The 21,754-nt window shown below is 43.3% G+C and overlaps 1 protein-coding gene across 1 annotated transcript in view; it reads left to right on the top strand.

The window, feature by feature from the left end:
- IL2RB (interleukin 2 receptor subunit beta) overlaps positions 1–21,754 on the top strand; it is a 256,403-nt gene that overhangs the window by 162,651 nt on the left and 71,998 nt on the right. The window contains exon 7 of the mRNA XM_069231361.1: positions 2,249–2,408. Coding sequence (XP_069087462.1) covers positions 2,249–2,408 — 160 coding nt within the window. The remainder of the gene's footprint in view (positions 1–2,248; positions 2,409–21,754) is intronic.

The raw sequence follows: 21,754 nt of genomic DNA, 5'->3' as shown, positions 1-21,754 counted from the left end.
ACAAACCCACTTTGCTTTCAGTTCTATGTCAGGCTTCATCATATTTCCACCTTTTGTCAGTCGGGCTTGACCAGATGACATCCATTCGCACCACATCTTTCGCACACGGTCTTTGAAAGGTTTATTTAAACACACATCTAAGGGCTGTAATACAGATGTAAGCCCACCTGGAATAACGGCTAAAGTAACTTGAGAAGACTTTGCCAATATTTTTATGTCATCAGATGTGTGGGCTCTGAACATATCCCAAACTAGCAATGATGGTTTTTTCTTTAAGGCTGCTCCTGGTCGTCCGTTCCAAACTTCTTCCAGCCACTTTTTTGTTCCATCTTCATCCATCCAGCCTTTAACATGTACGCGCACTGTAATTCGTGGTGGGAAATTGACCTTTTTAGGCAAGGTCTTTCTTTTAAAAATAATGACAGGCCGCAGCTTAGTTCCATTACCCAAACATGACAGAACGACTGTAAAATGGTTTTTCTCATTACCTGTGGTTCTGAGTAAAACAGTTTTGTCTCCCAAACTTGCCACGGTTCTGTTGCTTGGAAGATCAAAGGTCATAGGTGTTTCATCCATATTCCCAATATCTCCCAGGTCATAGTTATGGATCTTTCTTTGTTTTATGATGAATGAATGGAATGACATCACTTTTTCATCAAGGTCTTTTGGCAACTTCTGTGAAATCTTTGTTCTTTGCCGCAAACATAGGCCATACCTATTCATGAAGCCAGTACACCATCCTGCTGACGCAACAACATTTTCAATGCCTGGTGCTTTTAATTTGTCATCTTTAGCCATTTGAAGGGCACGTAAGCGAATTCCCATGCGTGTTACGCAGTAACCATTTTGACGACACTCCATAACCCATTTATGCAATTCAGTCTCTAGAGCCCCATATGGAGTTGTTAAACCACGTCGAGCTTTTTTTGCCTTTGGAATCTTTTCCAAGTCAGCTTTCATTTTCCGCCACTCCCTCACTTGTTTTTCATCAACACCAAATTCCTTACTTGCAATACTGTTATTGCTTTTTTCTGCTCTTGACACAACCTTTAGTTTGAAAGCAGCTTCGTATGACCTGCGTTTTTGTTTTGGTGCAGGATTAGAAGTACTGGAATCCATTTCTAACAGGAAAAAAAAAACTTTAAAAAAAAATGCCATACCATAAAATAAAAATATACCGTAAACCCAACTCTAAAAATACTGTAACTAGAGTACAATCAAAATAAAGCTCTATCTGCTCCTCCCCCCCCCCAAAAAAAATATAATTTGACAATATGTATGTGTATATTATGTCATATTTGCAAAGAACTTTTATGTCTGAAGAAAAGAACTGCGGTGTCTTCAAGCAATGCTTTGCAATTGTGACACTACAAAAATAAACAATCATTTATTGTAACTGCTTTGGAGTGTAAGCAGCAATTCTGGGACTGTAGCAGTGGAAGCTTCAGCTATTTCCACAACCACCTAACCAATTTTACCATAATTAAAATTAAATTCCTTTCAGGAGTGCGATGGGACTGTATACACATAAACACGAATAGAAAACCGGTACTTTTTTTTACATACATCTATCTATATATATATTTTTTTTTTTATTTTAATCTATATATACACACACACATATATATATATACACATATGCATATATATATATATATTGCTCGTTTGCGTCCGGGGTTCATGCTAGTCTTTCATGCTATGAAACAGAGCATACGCAGGCTCCTTACCTCTATCGCGTTTAAGCTGTACTGCGCCTGCGCGGTAGGACTTTCTTCATTCGCAGCCCATCCGGATGACGTGTCACGCTGGGAGCTGCATCTTCTGTGAATGGCGATCCCGGAAGCACCGAAACCTCGGCCGCGCGCAAGTCCTCGGTAAGTTCTTTTTTTTTTTTTTTCACTGGAGTATAAGCCGAAGTGGATTTTTCAGCCCAAAAAAGTGGGCTGAAAAATTCGGCTTATACTCAAGTATATACGGTAATACTTTTTTTAAAAGAAGAAAGTGGATCCCCAAGGAAAGCTCATAAGGAGGAGCTGCCCCTGTGCTCCTGGCACTGATTTTGCCACCTCTGAGGCCAGGGTTTCCAGAGGCAGCGCCAGGGCTCACAAGGGACAAGCAGGGGTTCGCAGCGGCGACCCCTGGCGACCCCTAAATGACATCGGAAGGATACTGAGACTCTGGGGATTAAGGCTTTTTCTTTTGTCAAGCACTTTCCATGTATCAGCTCTTCCTCTCCTACTTTTTACAGACTCTGCATATTGAACAGGATCAGCAGTGGCTTAAACTCCCAGCTCTCAAACCAGATGCACTCTATGAAGTTCAAGTCCGGGCGAATCAAAAAAGATTTAAAAAAGGAGGCCAGTGGAGCAAATGGAGCGAATCCCTGGAGTGGAGAACACCACCCGCAGGTAATGACTCAGGGTACTCAATACAGGGGAGGATAGTTACAGCACCCCCAAAAAACTGTGTGTGGTGATGTTTTCAGCATGGCTTCCAATCATCTTATATTCCATTTATCAAAGGTCGAAAGGCAAGTTTTACTAACCATGATGTCCTAGGGTATAAAGTGTGTTCGCAGGCACTTTCTTGTAATCAAAAAGTCCTTTGGGTTAAAATTAAAGGTTTGGGGCCTCTTCATCCTCTCCATATAATACCAACCTTTATAATGTGTATAACACAGAGATTTACGGAGGTGGTTTCCCTGGTAGTCTACTGTCTGTGAGTCAGTTTACTAAAAAGGTACTCTTACAGACTTTGAGAACCTGAATGCTACCTTGTTATTTTTCTATGATGAAGGCACTACAGATGACGTATCATAATGGGAATCATTTAGAGTCTGGTAGGTGGCTACCTTGTTAACGGGTGTCCTGGGCTCCACTATGTTGCGAAGGTCCACCTGCCTTTTCTAGAGATTCACCTACTGTCTGTCTGGGATCTCTGTAATAAAAGTGCATGCACTAGTGCAGTGGATATACTTTCAGTATTGATGAAGGTCAAGTTGGTCACCATGTAGAAGTAACCCTTCTTTTTTTGCTTTGCAGTAACAAATTCTTAAAACAGTAGTTTTTTTCCCGCATTGCAAGAACATTTGTATATTGTCCTACCAGAGACTGCCATGCCTCATGTACCAGTCATAGGAAGGAAAAAATAGTGAGGTAGCAACCCTGAAAGTGACCTAGCTTCCAATTGGAATACACACAGCCAGGTCAAGAGTTTTCAATTGCAGGGTCAGCATATGCTCCATGGAAACCCAATGGTATCCCCACATCTAACTGGTGCGAGGGAACAAAGAATTTGGGGCCAGATGTACGTAGCTTTTTTCTTGTCACAAACAGTCCGATTCGTAGAATCAGGCCGTTTGCAACAAGAAAAAAGCATTTTGGTATGTACAAACCCTATTTTGCGATTCAGTAATCTATTTAACCAAATCACAAAATAAGTTTGCGAGTCGAAATTTGGAAGGGGCGTTCCATTCCTAATTGCGAGCCGCAGTGTGATGTATGTTTGTTTTGTGACCGTGAATGCGGTCACAAAACAATCGTAGTTAGCATCAGTATCAAATTGGTCCTAACCCATTCAGAAACGGGAAGGGGGTCCCCAAAAGACCCCTTTGCCTTTGTGAATGGATGCAAAAATATTTTTGCGAGCATGAAGTGGTCCCACGGACCACTGCCTGCCGTGAAAAAATTAAAAGAAAACTTTTCATTTTTGTTTTTGCAATGCAGCCCTTTTTCCTTTAAGGAAAACAGGCTGCATTTCTCCCCCCCCCCAAAAAAAAACTGCTTTATTTAAAGGCAGTCACAGACATGGTGGTCTGCTGTCCCAGTAGGCCACCATTCCTGTGAGTGCGACCATTCCCGATAGGATCGCATATTGCGACTTACCTCATGAATATTTATGAGGTAGGTCATTTGCGACCCCATTGGGACTCACAGAGAGTGTAATTGACACTGTTGTACATCAGGTTTTGCGACTCACAAATTGCAAGTCGCTAAGACTCACAATTTGTGAGTCGCAAAACCTAATATTTGTACATGTGGCCCTTGGTGAGATGGGAGTGCGAACAAAGATTTTGGTGAGATGGAGAGTCCTCCTAATTTATGGCCGTGCTCATGCTCCGCCGTAGATCTAAATGATGCCAATATGCATAAACCCCAAAACCCACCTGTAAACTGCAAGAAAAATACACGGTCAAAAAATGTTGGATAGAACAATATTTGAGAGAAGGTTTAACATCATCAGGTTTATATGACAGATCCTTTTAATACCACGACTGCTTTCAACTGCTGCAGTGTCACATGCTAGAAAGGTGATTGTTTATGCTCTCGTCGACCGTTCTAGTTGGGCCATGAATCAAGTGTCCTCTGTCATACTTCATGGTATGTGAAGTATTTATTACACAAGCCATGTTTCACTCAGTATAGGGTTAATATAGTTTATGAAGTTCTCCACTGTACCGTTGATTACGACTCAGTGCATTTTTCTCTTGTGACTATTAATTGGTTTTGAGGTCGTTAGATTTTTCTTGCAAGGACAAAAAACATGTTGTGCCGGTAACTTGCAAGCATTTTGCGTGCTACGACATAGCTTTTCCTTGCGAGGGGCTTAAGGCACTCGACGCTCGCAATGGAAAGGCACATCAAAGTACACTTCCATGGAAAAGCATTGCATGTACTATGGAACTGTTGCTCATGAGTGTTTTCTAGGTGAGTACATACGTTCCATAGCTTTTCCTCGCAAGTAACTTTATAACACTTGTGAGGGAAAGGTAAATTGCATGCAAAAGCATTGCAAAAGTCCCGATTTTCATTTAAAAGCCCACTTTGCATAGAACTTTGTGACATTTGTATGTTTTTTTGTAGCTTTTGTGAGGTACACAAGGTTTGTGCGAGAAAAATCTTACAATTTTCTACACCCACGGTTATCTCGTACCTTGAAAGCAAGTATGATCCTATTCCGGTGTCCTTTTTAGTCAATAAAGTAGATTACCAAATGGGGTTTTGGCAGTCAGCCCTAGTAATGTTACTAAGGGACAGATGTAGCAAGCAGTTTTGCCCATTCTGTGTCTAGGGGAAAATATGTTCGTACATATGGCCCTAAGTGCGTCAACTTTTATTGGGTGGTCAAGCTCCCAACAGTGGTCAACAGCATTTAGCTGCCATCAGATGTAATTCTTGATTTGTGATAGAATGCCTATAATATTGTGTTGCAAGCTGATACACTGATACATGTCACTAATGGTTTTTGTACTCATTTAATCAATTGCAGAAGCCCTGAGGTAAAAGCAGATACATTTGCTTTACTAGGGAGACTTTCACAGGGTACTAATTATGCAGAAAAAGAATCAACAGAGTGAGCTGGTTACCTTCCGAGTATGTCCTAGAAAGACAAAGGGTCTGATTTATACTTTTTGTAGTACCGCATTTGCGGCATTTTTTTACGCGAAAGCGGCGCAAACTTACAAAATTCAATTATATTTTGTAAGTTTGCACCGCTTTTGCATCAAATGCGGCGCTATAAAAGTTTAAATCAGGCCCTGATTTGCTAGAATATTTGCTAGGTGGCCTGGTGAAAACTGAGACTGACTACGGAGACTTTAAATGTGACTTTAAACGTTTTTGGCCTCTAGTAATTTCAGGTACAAAACAGTATATTAAGCTCTAGTATATACGACTGGTGTGTGCTTAGCAATTATTGCTGTATTGCTGTTATCACCAAGAATTTTGGCAGGTTTATGTATTATAAGTAATCAGTGGAAGAGGACTGTGACACCCTTTCCTCAGCCCAAGCGGCTTTCAGTTCATGAGTTGGAATTATGTTTTTGTAAAGAAAGAATACCTTTGACTGGGTTTCTTTGATGGAGTCCACCTTTGACTCTGTAGATTAAAACCTTTTGTCAGATGGGCTGCAAGATGGTGGCCAAGAGTGGGAAATCTTGTTCTTATTAAATGTTCACAGCTGCAGAATTTTGGCCAAGGTCGTTTTTGCCTGGGATGGTGAACAAGGCAGCCTGGTACTGTGTCCTAACCCCATTTCTTTTTAACCTGTTCTTAAACTGCCTCCTTGGGATCAGGAGAGTCTCCAAAAGTGATGAATGCCAGGAGTACCATCAGTAACTCCTGATTCGGTGTTTTGAAGGGAATGATTTTTTAATGGACCAGACCCTAATACCTATCCAACCTTTTATTGTAAACATTGTAAACATTTGTGTTTGAGGTACTTCAAGAGTATATACCTTACTATCAGTAGAACAAGAACAGGTTAGGAGATCGAACAAAAGAATATTACCTGAAACAGAATAATTGTAGGTGGGACAAAGCTGGAGGTGGTGGCTCATTTACACTATGTGTGGATTAGGGTTGGCTGATCGGGGCTGTGGGTCTGTGAGACTGCTAAGAGCTACGAATTGCTGATCCATTCCTCTGTTTCCACAATAAGAAGTTAGGTATATCCTCAGTCATGGTCCTGTCGGACGTTTACCAAGTTAAGTAGCGGAGGCTCTTAATTGGGCTGAGGTCTGAGGCATCAGCCATTGTGAGGCACTGGCGACTGGTAAGAACAGTTTTGTTTGTACGTTGTTTTCATTTGACAAGGTACCCCTACATTTCCCTTGAAAACAGAGACTCTAAACTCTTTAGAAACTACTGTCGGAGATTCCTTTTGGTATACCTGTGGACCAACCCGTCTGCTACAATATTTCTAATCCATTTAAAAGGGGCTCTTGCTGTTAAATGGGCAGCTTGCATCTTACTGGGCTAACACGTGACAATGGCTCCCGAGAGTTAAACTTAGTTGAATGTGGCACTCTTCGGAGTGCCTACCTCTTCCACATATAGCTCACCCAAACTTCACTTTACTATCATGATTTCCAAAACAACCCTAATAAATTCTCCCTCATTTATCTCACCTTGACTGATCCAAAACCCCTCCCGCTACTATGATCTCCCTAACCATTTCCACATACTCTTCCCTCCTCCATCTCTCCTTTACTCATCCCAAGCCTCATCCTATTATTATAAACTTCTAGTTAACACTTCTGGATTCTTCCCTCCTCTATCCCTCCGTTACTCTTTTTAATCTAACTAATAAACTCACATATCCTCTGCTCAAAATAACTTACAAAAATACTAAAACTGAACTCATATTTCCCTGTACTAATCCACCACTAATTCCTCTTGGGTTTCGGAGTAGCATGCTACTTGCCAAAAAGCGCTTTGATGCCTTGTCAGGGGTAGTAAGCGCTATATCAATACTATTACAATACAATACAATACAATACCTGCAAAATACAAGCTGCCCTGAGGCAAGCTTAATGGTACTACATAAAGGGGCCCTCTGTATGACAGTTAAATATCATTGTCTCGGCCAAGTATTTTCAAGAAATGAAACTGTAGTGGATATTGGAATCCTACTTGGACAAAATATTTCTGGCAGACATAAGACGGCTTGACTTGATGGTAAGGGTGGGTATTTTGGCACTGGGTGCAAGCTAACATGCTGATAAGCCTTATCAGCCGTTTTGTACATGTGATGACATATACCAAGAAACAATCCTGTATTTCTTTTTGCTTCATCCCTACATGCTAATATGCCGAAGAAATAACTGGTCCTGCTCTTTCGCCACACCAAAACTAAGAGGAACGTATTCACAAAGGCAGTTTGGAATATAGAAAATATTTTTTGCTTCGTAAGATATTTATTAATAGTCATAAACACATTAATAACACCCCGTCGTTTGCAAAGACACCGGAGCACCATTAAATAGTTCAATCTCATGGAAACAGCATGAAAAAATGTATTTATTGATGAATCTTCAAAGTATATTTGTTGAATGGAAGCTTGTAACACAGATCGTATTTTTCATGAATATTCAGATTTAAAAAACTCCCATTTGAGATTTAACTATATTGTGGCATCTTTCAATGGAAATAATAGCACCATGACATTATGAAGTGGAGAATGTTAAATGTAAGCCTACAGGCTGCATTTTTACATTCATAGAGACTGATAAAGCAGCCTATCCTTTTAAGAACCTGGGAGGCTCTCCAACTCATCATGCCCTATACTGGCAGTTGCTTGACACACTTCATTTTTCTGGCTCATAGGAGAAGGATCCTAGGTACACGTCTGAGGCGTTAAACCTCAAAATAAACCTTTTTTCATCAAAGTTAATTTTTTCTTTGACTTTCACTTCACGAGTGAACCATTTTTCTGAAATGTATTACTGTATTTTCTGTCATAATGCCATCATTTTTCTCCAAAGAGCTGTGGCTGATGCACACAAAGTGTGTGTCATATGCCTGCCTCCCTTACTCTGACTGCGACATTAGTCAGATAATGTCCAAGAAGACCTTAAAGGATCCTAAAGGACAGGGAAGGCATTCACTTAAGAGGTATGCTGGAAAACATTAATGCAGAAGAGGACAGAAAAAAGAAAAATAGCCTAGAAAGCTCTGTCTCTCAAGCTACATCCAGGATCACCATGGAGTAGGGTCAAGAGAAAAAAAGATGACATAATTCACAATGACACTGAATATCAACATCAGGATTTACACTGTCGAAGGACAGTTCAACAACATCAGTCCTTCAACAATCAAGTCAGTCGACACTGAAACATCAACTCCATCATCCTAGATTTCGAAGTCGAAGAAGTCCCATCGCTTTCCGACTTTGCCACGTCGCTCGGCTGACACGATGCGGGACGCACTAGGCCTCCGTCCTCAGAGCCTGCATCTGGTTCGGCTCCGCGCTTACTCGAGTTTCCCGGAGCCAGAGCGACCCCCGCCCAGCTTAAAGAGTTTTAGGAGGCCATGCCCCTCATATTTGGGCGGTCCGTCCCCGATACGGCGCCTTCGGGCCCAAGGGGTTTGGCTGAGGGGCCTTCTGGTCGCACCCTTGAGACCTACCCCAGCGCCGGGTCGAATATCGACCCTCCTGAAGTCGGTGGTGCCCACTATCGATGTCGACCCGATTCTTATTCCCGACGACTTGGAGTCGGACCGGCGTCGGCCGACGCCGCCTTCGGCTTCGGGCTTATTCGCCCCAGGTCGGATTCAGACCCTTTTTCTTATGGGTACGATTATGGGGAGGAATTAGAGGGGTCCCTGGAACCTTATGAATACCAGGATGACCCTGCTATGGACTGGGCTCAGGAATTGGGCAAAGCCAGTGGTCTGGATACTTCTCCTGATGCTGGCATGCTGTCTCCTCCTACCGTGGCTACGGCGGAGGGAGCAACTTATGGTATGGTGGTCAGTAGGGCAGCTGAGGTCCTTGGACTCGAGCTTCCCACTGTTGCGGTCAGGTCTAATCTCCTGTCGGAGGTGCTTCAGCCTGGGGCTTCTACTTCAGAACCCCTTTTGCCTTTTAATGAAATCCTCACTGATGTCCTTTTGGGTACATGGTCCAAACCCAACACAGGGGCTCCTGTGAATAGGACTATCGCACACCGCCATCGGCCAACTCCGAGCAACCCTAAATTCCTGTCCCAACACCCCACGCCTGAGAGTCTTGTTATCCAGGCTTCTTCTTCTTCAGGCCATTTCCTTCTGCACCCCAGGATAGGGAATCCAAAAGGCTGGAACAGTTTGGCAAGAAGTTATTTTCTTCCTCCAGTCTTGCGCTGCGGTCTGTGAACACCTCATGCCTTTTGGGCCGCTATACCCACTCTTTGTGGGATACAGTTGCGCAAGTCCTGCCGCAGATACCGTAGGAGGCCCATGCTATTGTCTCCCAAGCTGTGAACAATGGGAGAGATGCGGCAAAGTTCACAATCCATTGTGGGCTAGACACAACCGACTCTCTGGGCAGATCGGTTGCTACGACGGTGGCCTTACGACGCCACGCCTGGTTTTTCGGGGGATGTCCAACAGTCACTCATGGACATGCCCTTTGATGGCTCCCGTCTCTTTGGAGACAAAGCGGACTCGACCTTGGAGAGATTCAAGGATTCCCGGGCTACAGCTCAGTCTTTCCTCAGCCCCTCGCACACCTCAGTCTGCTTTTCGCCCCTTTTGTGGCCACGGAAAGGGCGCCCTGTCGCATCCTCCTACAAAGCCACTGTGCCTCGCACGCTGGTCAGCCTATGCGTGGCCAAGGACACAGAATCCCACATGGCCGTGGGACAGGGAACCAGAGGTCTGTCCAGTCCACCTCTGCCCCTGCTGCAGCCTCCAAACCCTCCTAGTCCGTCCCCTCTCTCCCGTCCAGTTGGTGGCAGGATTCACCATCACCTGCCCCACTGGGAACATATCACCATGGACAGGTGGGTTTTGCAGGTCGTCCGAAAGGGCTATTCCCTCCCTTTCGAATCTGCTCCACCACCCATGCCACCATCCTTCAATCACCTTCCAGAGGATCATTTGGCGCTTCTCTGCCAGGAAGTTGCAGCTCTCTTGACCGAGGGAGCTATAGAAAAGGTCCCTGTGCCAGAAGTAAGTTGTGGTTGTTATTCCCCCTACTTTCTGATACCAAAGAAGGACAAGGGCTTATGTCCTATCCTAGACCTTTGGGACCTAAACTACTTCCTCAAGAAGGAGAAATTCAAAATACTCACCCTGGCTCAGGTTCTGTCTGCCTTGGACCCAGGAGACTGGATGGTAGCGTTGGACTTGCAGGATACTTATTTCCACATCCCCATCCTGCCTGCCCACAGACTACCTACGATTCTTGGTTGGTCACAAGCACTTTCAGTTTACCGTGCTCCCCTTCGGCCTTACCAGTGCCCCTCGGGTGTTCACGAAAGTGATGGCGGTGGTTGCAGCTCATCTGCTCAGGTTAGAGGTTTCAGTCTTTCCCTGCCTCGACGACTGGCTGTTGAAGGCGGACTCGCCCCAGAAAGTAGTCTCCCACCTTCAGACAATGGCGAACCTCCTGCAAATGTTGGGGTTCCCTATAAACGTGCCAAAGTCACACCTGACCTCCTTCCAGTCACTCCCTGTCATCGGAGCGGTTCTGGACACAGTGCAGTTTCGGGCTTATCCTCCTGAAACACGAGTTCAAGACATTCAGGCTATGATTCCCATCTTTCGGCCTCGGTCTTGGGTTTCGGAGAGACTGACTCTGAGGCTGCTGGGCCTCATGGCCTCCTGCATCCTGCTAGTAACATATGCCAGATGGCATATGCGGGCTCTGCAGTGGGACCTGAAGTTCCAGTGGGTGCAGCATCAGGGGAATCTCTCCGACCTGGTCCAGATCTCGGAGGGTACTGCTAAAGTCCTGCAGTGGTGGCTTTCAAATCCGCATTGGGAAAACCATAGAAAGAAAGAAAAACTTAATTTAAGAATTAATAAAAAGCAAGCTGAAATGGCCAAAGAAGGCAAACATGTGCCTTGTGTGGCAAAGAGATTCCACTTGAGGAGTATTTTTGGTACTTCTGTAAATCTCACAACACATTTATGTTTACTCCTGCAACCAAAGTACAGAAGTGAATGAGAGTCTAAACTCCTTATGGCTTTTTTTCAAATGTAGGTTCAATAGGTTAAGAATGATCTCACCTGTAAAGGCGTCAGTCAACTTGGTATTGAGAAAAAGTATACCTCCTCCTCATAATCCACAGATGAGAAGCACAAGAGATAAAAGGAATCTTCCTCATCCCCTGAATCAAACTCCAATCAGTAGGAAACTCATCAAGTCAGTTTTCCTCTTTAAAAGAGTGTCTGCTCCACAAACTGAAAACGTTCAGAAGGTAATGATGAGCTGTATTTAGCCAGCCTTCCTCTGAAGAGTATTCAGGAGCTTCCAAGTTGGTAACAGACCCTTTGGTGTAGGCTGATGTTGATTCGAAAAAAGTGATTTCTGTCTCAACAGTTTGTCCAGATGCGAGCCCTTCAAAGCAGGGTACGGTGCTTCTAGCAAACTAGGTAATTGCTTTGGTCTCAGTTTCTGTCTCCATGGCGCAGCAGGCGACTCCACTGAAGTTGTTGCTGGCATCTGATCCAACTCTAATGAGGTCTTTCTCGGAGAAAATGCACGTTATCGTTAAGGGGGCTAAGTAGAAGACTGACATACTTGAAAGAGTCTGAATTGTCTCAGATTCACTGGACTATTTAAAAGAATGGAAAACATTTTAGGGTCTGATTCAGGTGCTTTTATACCCCTATGTCAGCATTTCAGATGCAATGATGATGACAGCAAAGGACCTAATTTGCTCCCTAAAGATTATTGTAATATGTCCATGCTTGTTTACTTGCAGAATATCAGCAGGTTAGAAAAATCTCCGGGAAACTGATCTTAAAATTTCCGAGGCTTCCCTTTCATCTGAGCAAGTTTATTTTACTGTACAAGTTGAAAGGCTGTGGAAACTTTGAATATTCCTGTGTATACAGAACAACCTAAAACTTGTCTCTTTATAAAGATGTTGGCTGACGAACAGGTGCTGGATGCCATTCTTCTGTTTAATGATGCTTTGCCACACCATTTGAAAGAGGCCTCAGGTAAACCTTAGTTCACTCTTGCGGGATCCAGATCAGCTTCACACAAATGCAGGCCTGCACCATCCAACTCGCCTTCTCTAACTCTGCACACCCCTCCTGAGAAACTTACCTGTCAGATCTCACCATACAAAAATAAACAGGGTGACATCTCATCTCTCCTAACAGGAAATCTAAACAGGTGGATTCTTTGAGCAAGGTACAATTTGCTACAGGCAATTTTTCCTTGAAATCATCAAACGTAACATGTCTTTTTGCCAGATAGATAGAAAGTGGTTTCTGTGGAAACACCAAAGTTGTATGGATCTTATACATAGGTGGTCATTACGACCCTGGCGGTCAGAGACCGCCAGGGGTAATGTAGCGTCCGTACCACCAACAGGCTGGCGGTACGGAGGCCCTCATTACGACCGCGGCGGTAGCGCCGCGGTCGCACCGCCGGGGCCGGCGGTTTCCCGCCATTTTAGCCCCGGCAGTGATAATCCGCCAGGGCAGCGCTGGGATTATGACATCCCTACCGCCAGCCTGTTTCTGGTGGTTTGCACTGCCAGGAAGAGGCTGGCGGTAAGGGGTGTCCTGGGGCCCCCTAACAGGGCCCCAACCAGCTTTTCACTGTCTGCATATCAGACAGTGAAAAGTACGACGGGTGCAACTGCACCCGTCGCACGGCCGCAACACCGCCGGCTCCTATGTTGCGGCCTCATCCCCGCTGGGCCGGCGGGAATGTCATAATGGGGGCCGCGCGAGTGCGGCCGCATTGGCGGCCACACGCCGGTTACCGCCTGGCGGGCGGCGGTAGCCACCCGCCAAGGTCGTAATGACCCCCATAGTCTTTTGAGGATTCAATCCAAGATGGCTTTGCAGCATCAAACAGATAAAATAATCTTGAGAGGCAGATGCCGTGGGTAGATCACTGGGTTCGAACATGGTGCAAAGAATGCATGCCTGAAAACAGATGTGTGGATTTTCCAATGATGTTAAATTCCAAATAATTGGCAAGCCCTTCGATTTGCCATTACCATTTGTTGAAAAGGCTAATTCCTCTCTGGAAATATTTAAGAATTGATTGTGTGACGTCTCATGTGCTTGGTGTCTCTAACCCCTAAATCATCTGCTTTGCTGAGGGACGTTGCTGAGCAACATCTCACCAGAAAGGAGATTCCCACAGCAGCGCTAAAGAGGTTCCCTCAGCACAGCAGATGATTTAGGGGTTACAGTCACTACTTTACCAGTCAGTGTGAACCTCTGTTGCCTTGTCCACAGCAGCAGAAGTAAAAAAAATTCTCTATATGGGGTAGGAATGGTTGCAAAGAATATCAAGGAGCAGAATCTTTCTCAACCTTCTCATCTCCTGTAACTGCAAAACCGGTCTGAACCCTTAATCATTCCAACCATGAAACTGGAGTCAGGGTATAGCTGGCTTCTTCCTCCGAAAGTGGTTGATAATAACTTCAGAACAGAGAGTCATTTAGATTTTGAAACAGGTTTACTATCTACCTTTCCAGCACACACCACCTCTGCTGCCTCTCAACCTTCCACCTCCTCCTCCACACATGCACCTCGATGGAGAAGATGTCTTTGCATTTGGAAAAAGGAGCTGCATGTATTGTTCCCCAGTCAAGCAAGAGTCGGGGTTGTTATTCCCGTTTTTTCATTATTCCAAAGAAAGATGAAAGTTTGTTATCAGCACAGAAGAAGTTCACAAAGAGGATAGCTGTGGTCACTATTCACTTCCATCATCTGGGCCACTTCCTCTTTCCATATTTAGAAGACTTACTGTTGAGAAGTCCTTCTTCACAGACTCTGTCTTGAAGCCTATCAAGTACAATTAAGCTTTTGCACAAGCTGGAGTTTTCTATCAGTGCAAAGAAGTTGCATTGTGATCCATGTCAGCAATTCCAGCTCATAAGAACGATTCTGGAAACCACTGTCTTCAAGTCTCTTCCTCAGCAGAACCAATTGATACATGTAAGTCGCATGACTTTGAATTTTTCAGTGTTTAGACAAAATATGAGAAAAAAAATACCTTGTGGACAAAATATTGTGTCAAGTATATTGAGGACAAGAATATTGTGAAGGTAAGTTTCTATAGGTGAGCAAAGTATATGTACCATGACAATATGTATGTATATATATATATATATGTATTTTGCTCTTCAATATTTTTGACACGATATTCTGCCACACAAAATTTTTTGTTTCTGATATTCTTTCAGTGCTCTAGTTTTTCGGGTTCTTCAAACCAAAGAGGCAGAACTTTTGCATCTTTTAACCCTTGTGTAGTAATGCATATTTCTGACCCCTTTTGCATATACGTAGATCTGACCATTTCAGTGATGTCTCAGACAGAAGTGGAACCAATATTAAGGCAAACTGAAGGATGTCATTGTGATTCTTCACTAACTTGCTTTGGTCGTTCCGATAGTGGATGTATCAGGCAGCAACAGTGGGGACTCCTGTCAGACCTCCACCTAATCAGATGAACATTTTTACAGGCACATTGCTGCAAGGTTGGGGTGCATATCTCAGAAACGTGTCAATCAGTGGCTGCAAGTCTCTGGTCCAAGATGAAGTCCAAGAATCACATCTATGTCTGTATACCGAGGGCTGCTAAACTAGCTTTGATGACTTTTTCCATTTAGGTGTAGAATTTTAAATTACAGAGTTTGATTGACAACACATCTGCAGTGTTCTTTCTGAGCAAGCAAGGGACTGTGTGCTCCATTTATGTGTCAACAGTGGCACTGGAAATGTGGAACGCGGCCATAGGCAAGAAAATTGGTCTAGCAGCATTCATCTGGTTCAGAGGGAGAATTTAATGCAAGACTTCCTAAGTGGAATGTCCTTCATCGACCACCGGGACTTCAACAGCATGTCGAGAAAAAACTGTCCATCCAGACCTGTTTGTGGCAAAAGCATATAGAAAATTCAATCATTTTTGCTGTCTGGAATTTCAAAAGGTGTTCACATGATTTGCCTTTGCATGCCTCATTTGTTACTGATTTACCAGTTTGGGCCACAAGACCATGGCACAAGGATCTGCACCATCTCAGCTGGGTCCCTTCTTATATACTTTTACAGAAGGAGTTTATTCTGTCACAGAAGTGGTGGCTATAATACCCCAACTTGTAGACTGGGCTTATAAGACTGGGACATGAAAGATTAGGGCTTGCTTCTTGTGACCTTCCTGAAAAGGTGGTGAAAGTCCTGCTTGCAGGGAACATGGTCATCCGCTGAAGCTGTTTATTTTAGCAGATGAATGATATTTGCACGCTGGGGCCATACTAATTCATTTGACACTTTATTTGTACTGGCTGTGCACATTTTATAGTTTTTTATTTCTTTAGCACAGACGCTTTAACATTGGTATGGTTCATTTTTCCTTGGCAGTGTTGCCTACTTGTATTTTATACCATAACAAACTTTTAGGTATTTATGTATGGATGTGTGTGGTATTTAGCACAGACCTAGCCAAGAAGCAACAGGCGTTTTCTAGGGTCCTGGGCAAAAACACAATCATTGCTCACTGAGTGGGTAGCTGGCTTCAAAAAATGAAAGTCCAATTTTTCTGCATCATGATATAGTGTTCTCTAAAGAGGATTGGGGCAGTCCTCCTGATTACTTGGACTCCATTCCAGATATTGTGTGCTTATAGAGGAAGGTATGTAACCTTCTGTTTTCTCTTTTTTAGACTTCGTTGTCTCCAGGCTGATTATGTCCTGGCTGTGGGTGTGTCAAATGCTACAAGGCATGGTGAGCTTATCAGTCAGACAGGCAGGTGTGTCTGCCTTATTGGCTTTGCACATGATGCAACTGGTTTTGAAGATGGTGTGGGCTGGTAACGGGAGGCAATGGTGTTCCACCAGTGTGCGGGTAATGTGGCCACAGTTCTTAAGGCTCTTGATGATGTGTGCTGCTAAGTGTAGTATGCCCTTAACGTGGGGCCAATGTAGAGTGTGAAAGACACTGGAGCAGATCATTTCCACTATCCATTTGCAAGACCTTGAACCGCATACTGACAACACTTTGAGGGAGGAGTACTTTCACTTTCCTCAGGAAAGAGACCTAGTAGCTGGCCATCTTTGTTTTCTTGGCTGTGTGTTCCTTACAGGCGAGATCTGGGTCCAGGGTGAATCCAAGTGACTTGGCAGGGGTTGAATGTTGGGGTCCGAATCTGTCCGGGTTTATTTGCTTGACTTAGGTTTGATTAGTTGTTGCTTGTTCTTTTTGATAAACATGAATTTTGTTTTGGTGGGAATAAGCATCAAGTAGATGCTGGGCATCCAAGTCTGGATGAGGCACAAGCTGTGCAGAGCACAGGAGACCTTCAAATACAGTTGGCTGTCATCAGTGTATTGTGATATTTTGACATTGTAATCTGTGAGTACAGCCACAAGGGACTTCATGTAGATTTTGAAGATGACAGGAGACAATATGGAACAGTGGAGAATTTAGCAGATGATAGGAATCTTCTGGGACGTGAAGGTGCACATGTGAATGAACTTGTGTTGGTTGGATAGGTAGAAGAACCATTGAAGGGTGCATTCGATGAACCATGTTTGAGATGTGGATAAGGGTGTGGTGTTTAGGAGCTTCAAAGGTAGCTGAGAAGTCCAATAATACCAGGAGGCAGGTATCATCTTCATTTCTGGTTAGAACAGCAATACTCTATTTGTGTCAACGCACTGCTGCTAGATCTCAAGTTAGATTGATAGTTATGCAGCAGATGCTTACTGTTGATGTGATCTCAAAGTTGTGCAGAGACTGACTTTTCTGATAATGGGTAGATAATTGATGATCCAGTAGTTGGCAAGGTCGTCAAGGTCTAGTGTTATTTTTTTCATGAGCTAAAGCGGTTTGACTTTCCATATTTTTGACTTGCATTAATTTCAGCCTTTATATGAATTACATCATTTTACTAGCACATGTTTATTAGCATTTGTTCAGCTATTTTACTGGGGTAGTTTAGCTACTTTTGTGAAGGGTTATGGAGCTTGAAATGCAGCCATTTTATGTTAGGGAAACTGTTATGGGGCAATAAGTGTGGGGGCCGTCCTATATAGCATTTATGATTTGTTGACCTCCTGATGCTAAGCTGAGTACCGACTCTGCCATTTTTTAGGCCTATTGTTTTTCCACCTTATAGCGTCCATTTCTCTGTGTGTGCAGGCCAGTGTAATTTTTTATGCCCTGTGCAGACCGTCCTCTGGCTACATTAGGATGACTGACTCGCGTCTGCACAGTGGATCTGCTCAGTGGCCACACCTCTGCTGTTCCAAAAGCACACCAAAGGCAAGCCCATCTGTGATCGTCTGTGCTAGGGCCTAGCATGCTGTCCATTTTATTCAGGACTCCGACCTGTGACAATTTACCCATTAGTTTCTTTTGTCTGTATGATTTTTACCATTAAATACCATCCTTCCTGCTGCTCTCTTGAACCTTAATCCCTCCCTACAGTGTTTCGGGTATATAGTATTGGGTAATACAGTGGACAAACAAGTAGCAAAGTAGGGCTAGTTCTTCTGGCAACCACGATATTGAAAGTGTTGTGTACGACCCAAAACATGATATTAAAAGCACCTTAATGAATGCGCGCTCGCTAATAGAACATGCAGTTGTAGTATGCATGCTGTTAAAGGAGGATAATTTAGACTGCGTGTTCATAACTGAAACCTAGATAACAAAAGATTCTGGCACTGATGTAGCTTTTGCTATACCTCAGGGATATGTAATACACACTACGAATCTGCCCACTAAAATAGGCGGGTTAGCTTTAATTCGTAAAGAGAGATTGAAATATGATATGAGAATAATATGCTCTCCGTGGTCTATTTAGTTGATTGTATAGACCACCCGGTCCTGTACAAAGTTTATTAATTCACTCCAAGAGGCTATGTCAGCTGCATTTCTTGATATTTATTTTTTAGGAATGTTGGGTGACTTGAATATTCATTTTTATGATGTCTTGGATCCCGATACCCTACAGCTAGTTAACATCTGCTTGGTTTCTAAGCTGCAGCAGTATGTTCAATGAATAACCTTCCAGGTGTGGGCATGTATTGGATCATATCTATGCTAAATCACCACTGATTACTACGGATGATGTTGAGGACATTCTGTAATCAGACCATAAGGTGATCCTCTTTGTCCTGCTTATGGTTAAAAGCAGACCTCCTATTTAACCTTCTACGGAAAAAGTCTACCACGCCTGGTCAGAATGTAATAGCGCAAAACTAAAAGTCTGTTCAGAAAGTTTCAAGCCCGACATTCAGCTAAATAGTAAAGTTGATGGTGCTATCAATCAGTTCAATGTGTGGATTGTAAGGGCATTAGATGGTACGGTGCTCTGTAAAACTCTGTCAGTTCCCAGTGCTCTCAAGAACTGATCCTGGCTTAAAGGAAAAGCAAAAGGCTAGAGAGGACTTGGAGATGTAGGTATGCTGATACAAAAAAAGGAAGATTATAAATCAGAATTTAAAGCATACAAAGCAGTTTTGGAATTACTAGGTGCAACTACTATAAAAGTAACATTTTATCAGCAAAGAACCCTACCAAGGAACTTTTTCCGGGTGATAAATCCCTTGCAAAAAGTAAGTTATTTGCCTGAGACTCTTCCTACTCAAATACTTTACTCAGAGATGGCAGGTTTTTTTCAGAATATGATTTCAGCTATTCTATCATTATTTGCACCAAAAAGGTCAGATCAAGTAGCCCAGCATTTTACGTGCTGGTTGGATTTTAGGCCTATAATAGAGGAAAATATTGCATTCAGAATTTTAGTCATCAATTCTGGATCACCACTTGATCCCTGTCCCATTAGAATTTGTAAAAATCTAAATTCCATGTTTACCTCTTTGAGAAGTACCATGTGTAACAACTCTCTAGCGAGGGCTCGTTGTGCCCTTCTTTTGTAAATCACTATTAGTAACCCCTCTGTTAAAAAATCAGACCTTAGATCCCAGCATAACTTCAAATAATCAATCTAATTCTGTTTTCCCTTTCTTCGCAAAACTTCTAGAGAGCTGCGTGAGTATGCAACTAGATTCCTACATTGAGGAAGATGGGGTCCATAACAAATGTCAGTCTGGATTTGGGCTCTTTTTTTAGCCCCAAAACTGTACTGACAGGGGCTACCAATGACATCCACGTGATCTTGAATGGAGGGAGTTTGGCGGCTCTCATCCTTCCTGGATCTGTCAGGTGCCTTTGATACCTTATAACATACTGTCTTGCTGCAAAGGCTATGTCCTGTTGGCTTGAGACACAATTCTCAAAAATGCTTTGACTCCTTTTTGAAAACAGAACTCGGGCTGTTCAGATGGATGCTTTTCGCTCAGGTTTTACAGATATACCTGGTGGGGTTCCCCAAGGTTCTGCCCTCAGTCCAACTATTTTTAACATGTATGTTGTTCCTTTGGCAAACCCAATTGCCTCTTTTGGCTGTCAATTTTATGGTTATGCTGATGATGCTCAAATTCTCATCTGCATGAAACATAACACTAAGCAACTGCCTAGTGATGGTGGCTTGTTCGATGAAAGTCAATTTCGCTGGCTTAGCTCAGACAAAATGGAGGTTCTGATGTTTAGTAGTCTCTCAATCTAGTCCTCCATGTGGTAGCCCCAATACGCTAGGAGAGTGCCCCAAGCCAGCATTTACTGCCTGCAGTCTGAGCATCTTATTTGATAGTGAACTTTTATTTGATCCACTTGTATTCTAATGATGAACAAACTTAAAAATATGCTCTTTTTTATTCCACAATAGTCTAGACAGCTGCTAGTTCAAGCTCTGATTCTCAGTAGGGTGGGCTATTGCAATGCTCTCTATCTTGAGCTTTCGGCCTCTCTAATGCAGAGGTTGCAGGTGATTCAGAAAGTGACTGCAAGACTGATATTTCATTTGAGGAAGTTGGATAGCCTTTCGTTTCAACTTTGTTGGTTACACTGGCTTCTTGTCCATAAGAGATGCTGGTTCAAAGCCCTTAGCATGTGTCACAAGACTATTTATCCGGCAACTGGTCCCACATATATTTCTGGCATGTTTTAGAAACATAACCTGTCTAGATTTCTCTGCGCGGCCTCAGCTTGTTTGATTACTGCACCTAAATGTTGGAGAAAAAGACTAGGAGGATGTGCCTTTTCTGTGGTCACTGCACAGGCCTAGAACAAGTTTCCAAATGAGTTACGGTTGGAAACCAACATTGTAAAATTTTGTAAGACTTTACACATCAGGACACCCTTGGGTAATCCCACACACTATAACATTAATAATTATAATAATCAGTCGATGAATCTGGCCTGTCTAGAGAACTCCATGGAAGATGCCTTGGGTGAGAAAAGCACTGGTTATGGTGAGTAGGGGTAAAGAAGCTTCTCCACAGATGGCTTTGATGAAGAATAAGTCATCATATTCATAGGTGGTGGCTTTGAGGGAGTTGAGCATGTTGAAGAGTTCTTTGAGAGGCAGTGGCTTGAAGGATGACCATTAAGCCACGCAGCAGGGAGGAGTATATGTCAGAGGAGAAGCAGGTTTGGTATTGTTGATGTGTTGAATCTTCTGTATATTTATTGAACAGATGGTTCATGGCATTGCACTTCTCCTTGATGTGGAATACCACATCAGGCAGGAGTTTGATGTAGTGCTTGATTGTTTTAAAGAGTGTTCCGCTTCTGTTTGTAAACACAACAATCACCCTTGAGCACCAGCACTATCACATTCACGGTTTGGTATTACAAAATCAGGTCTCCAAGCCCCCACCCTTAAATGCCTCTCCTGGAATGGTAATGATCTACTAAATAAAATAAAAAGTGGTGCAGTCCTAAAAGCAGCAAAGCAATATGGTGCAAATGTAATCATACTGCAAGAAGCACATCTGATTGGTAACGTATGTAGATGTCTCTGCAGATACCGATTCACATCTTATTCCATGCTGGCTTTTACTGGGAATCCAGTCCTCCTATAAGTCAACCATACCTGGACAGAGGAACCTGGGTGCTACATAATATTGGCAGGCACCCTATGTAATAGACAAATCAAACTGCTATAGCATGTGCCCCACCTCCACAGTCCAACACCTTTCCAACCAAATAGGAACCATTATACTTGAAGCACCATCAGCATTAATAACAGTAGGGGGAACGTCAATGGGTTCATGGACTACACGATAGGCAGATTAGGGCCCCCATTGACTGTAACATCCAACACAATACCACTTGCAGACTTTAACTACTCTATGAGATGCAGCAATATGTGGAAAGACTCTCAACCTGGAGATGAAGCCTTTGGATTCTTCCCTGGATCCCATAAGTCATTTTTCTATATTGAT

This window comes from Pleurodeles waltl, chromosome 4_2 (genome assembly GCF_031143425.1).
Source record: "Pleurodeles waltl isolate 20211129_DDA chromosome 4_2, aPleWal1.hap1.20221129, whole genome shotgun sequence".
NCBI lineage: Eukaryota > Metazoa > Chordata > Amphibia > Caudata > Salamandridae > Pleurodeles > Pleurodeles waltl.
This window is presented reverse-complemented; position numbering and strand designations above follow the sequence as displayed.